At 30.4% G+C, this 2,412-nt stretch overlaps 1 protein-coding gene across 1 annotated transcript; it reads left to right on the top strand.

Annotated features, from left to right (window-relative positions):
* The first annotated feature begins 1,441 nt into the window (after positions 1 to 1,441).
* LOC120076051 (probable calcium-binding protein CML36) lies at positions 1,442 to 1,846 on the top strand. Its single transcript, XM_039029832.1, has one exon. It carries the CDS (start codon positions 1,442 to 1,444, stop codon positions 1,844 to 1,846), a length of 405 nt encoding a protein of 134 aa, XP_038885760.1.
* The last annotated feature ends 566 nt before the right edge of the window (positions 1,847 to 2,412 follow it).

The raw sequence follows: 2,412 nt of genomic DNA, 5'->3' as shown, positions 1-2,412 counted from the left end.
ACAGGTTGAACTTAAAATTTCGAAGTCTGAGTTTATATTAGTAGTATAAATTTAGGACGTTTGTTTGTTTAGAATGCTAAGTAGTTAAACTCGTGTGGTCTTTTATTTGATCAATAGAAATTGCTTCGAGCGATGATGAAAGTGTTAGGAAGGTATCGATCTAGTTAAGATGTTTCGGTACACCTACCGACCTTCATTATCTTTGTATTTTATTCCAAAGAAAAAAAATAGTTAAACTTAGAATAATAAAATTTGAATTTACGTTAATGTGTACTATAATTTAAAACTATTTTAAAATGTTCATGATTAAGGATGTGTTATTTCGAATTCAATCGTTATCAGCTGAAGAAGAATTTTGGAATATGTGCATGAATGGAAAAAAGGCGCTTTGGATGACAATAAACGTAGGAAGAATAAATTTACAACCCATATAAGGGTAGGATACATTTATTTTTAATAAGATGAACCCTAGTCAAACCACCTTTTATAATTATATATTTAGAGGCTCATCTTGGTTACCATCTTACTTTTAATGGTTTGTTCTTAAATTTTATAATCTTTTTATTTATTATTATTATTTTTAAGAATATTAGCCCATCTTTAGAAAGGTTTGACTTGGAGTAACCATATTGATATGAGGTATATTTTTAGTAATTCAATACAGTGCCATCATAAACTGAGTAAGAAATTAAGAATTTGAATTAACGTGGGTTTTTGTGTTAATCAACAAAAATGACATCAATTAACTGACAACTCAAAATTATAAATAATGTTCTTAAACTTTTTCATTTATTTTTAAAATATTTTTATTCTTTCAAAAGTTGCAACTTTATATAAAACATTTCAAAACTATCTTAGAAATAATTAAAATATCTTACCGAAATTAGGATCTAAAACGATATAACGATGATCTAGAATGATGTTGTAATCAAAATTTTTATTCTAGGTTATATGTTTTCACTCTGTTCGAGGTCTCAATATGCCTCTAACATTCTAAGAAATTTATACGGTAAAAATGATTTTAAATGTTTATAAAAGATCGAGATAATATTATAACTTTTAAAAATTGGAATATTTTTTTAAACAAATGAGCCATTTAACATTGTTTTTATCATTTTTTGCATTTTGCTCTAAACGTTCTTACATTCATATAAAATTTTCCATACATTACTTATTTACGAAGTATATCTTTTTCCAGAAAAAGTTAATGTAATACATGCACATGTTGTTCTTTCTTATTATCTTTTTTATAACAAAACAAAAGCCAAAAAACACAAACTTAATTGATATAGCCAAAAAATGAAATGGGAATATGATTCCAATGAAGAAATTTAGAGAGTACTTTTAATAATGCATTATAAATACCAATCTCTTTCACTACTTAATGATATCAAACAAAACCAAAAACCGGCTCTAACTAAAACCCTAAGCCAACGACAAGATGGAAGGTCATTTTCTTGCACTCCAAAGACCTCTATCGGAGAAGGAAGCAAACCTGGTGCTTGAGATGCGCGACATCAATGGCGACGGAGTTCTTGATAAGCAGGAATTGATGGCTGACTTGACACAGATTAACGTGAAACCCTGTACAACCTTACCAAATATGCATCTTACAAGGGAAGAGATCAGAGAAATTTTCACAGGATTCGACATTGACGGCGATGGTTTTCTCAATAAGAACGAGTTAACACAGGCCTTCGGTATGGTGGGTTCATACGCCCCACTGTTTAAAGCTCACTACGCCATGGTTCATGCTGATGATGATGGCGATGGTCTCATTAGCGAGTCTGAACTTAATAAACTCATCGATTATGTTGAGAAAACCAACAGGAGGAGGTTAAATTAATCATCTATGTGCCATTCGTATGTATGTATGTGCTACATAATAAATTAAGGTTAAAATTGCTTCTGAATTTAACGTATGGGTGAGGTATTAGAACGCAAAATCTTTTGGTGGAACGTCACAACTTTTTTGGGTGCTAAACTTTTTTCGGAGAATAATTTAATCCTCTAAACTTTAGTATGAAACGATCTTAGTTTTTGCACGTTTGAATTTGTAGCAATTTGGTTGCCTATATTTATATGTAATAATTAAAGTCTCTAGCATGAAATGTTTTAGCGAATTGAATGTGAAGGTTTATTATGTTGCATCTTCTTTATATTATTTTATAAATAGATTGGGTCCATATAATCTTGGTTAATCTACCTAAGTAAGAAATATCCATTTAAATCTAAACAATGTTGTTGGAGGAGAAATTTCAGACCAATCACGGATCACCACGTCGTTTATTAAATTAATCACGAAATGCCAAAATCAACAAATTTAGGACCAGTAAAGAGTCAACGAGTCCCAAATTGGAATTGAAGACGGATTCTGATGATGTCACGTGTTCCCGTCATGAACATTGGGTT

The sequence above is a fragment of the Benincasa hispida genome, chromosome 4 (genome assembly GCF_009727055.1).
Source record: "Benincasa hispida cultivar B227 chromosome 4, ASM972705v1, whole genome shotgun sequence".
Taxonomy (NCBI): Eukaryota; Viridiplantae; Streptophyta; class Magnoliopsida; order Cucurbitales; family Cucurbitaceae; genus Benincasa; species Benincasa hispida.
This window is presented reverse-complemented; position numbering and strand designations above follow the sequence as displayed.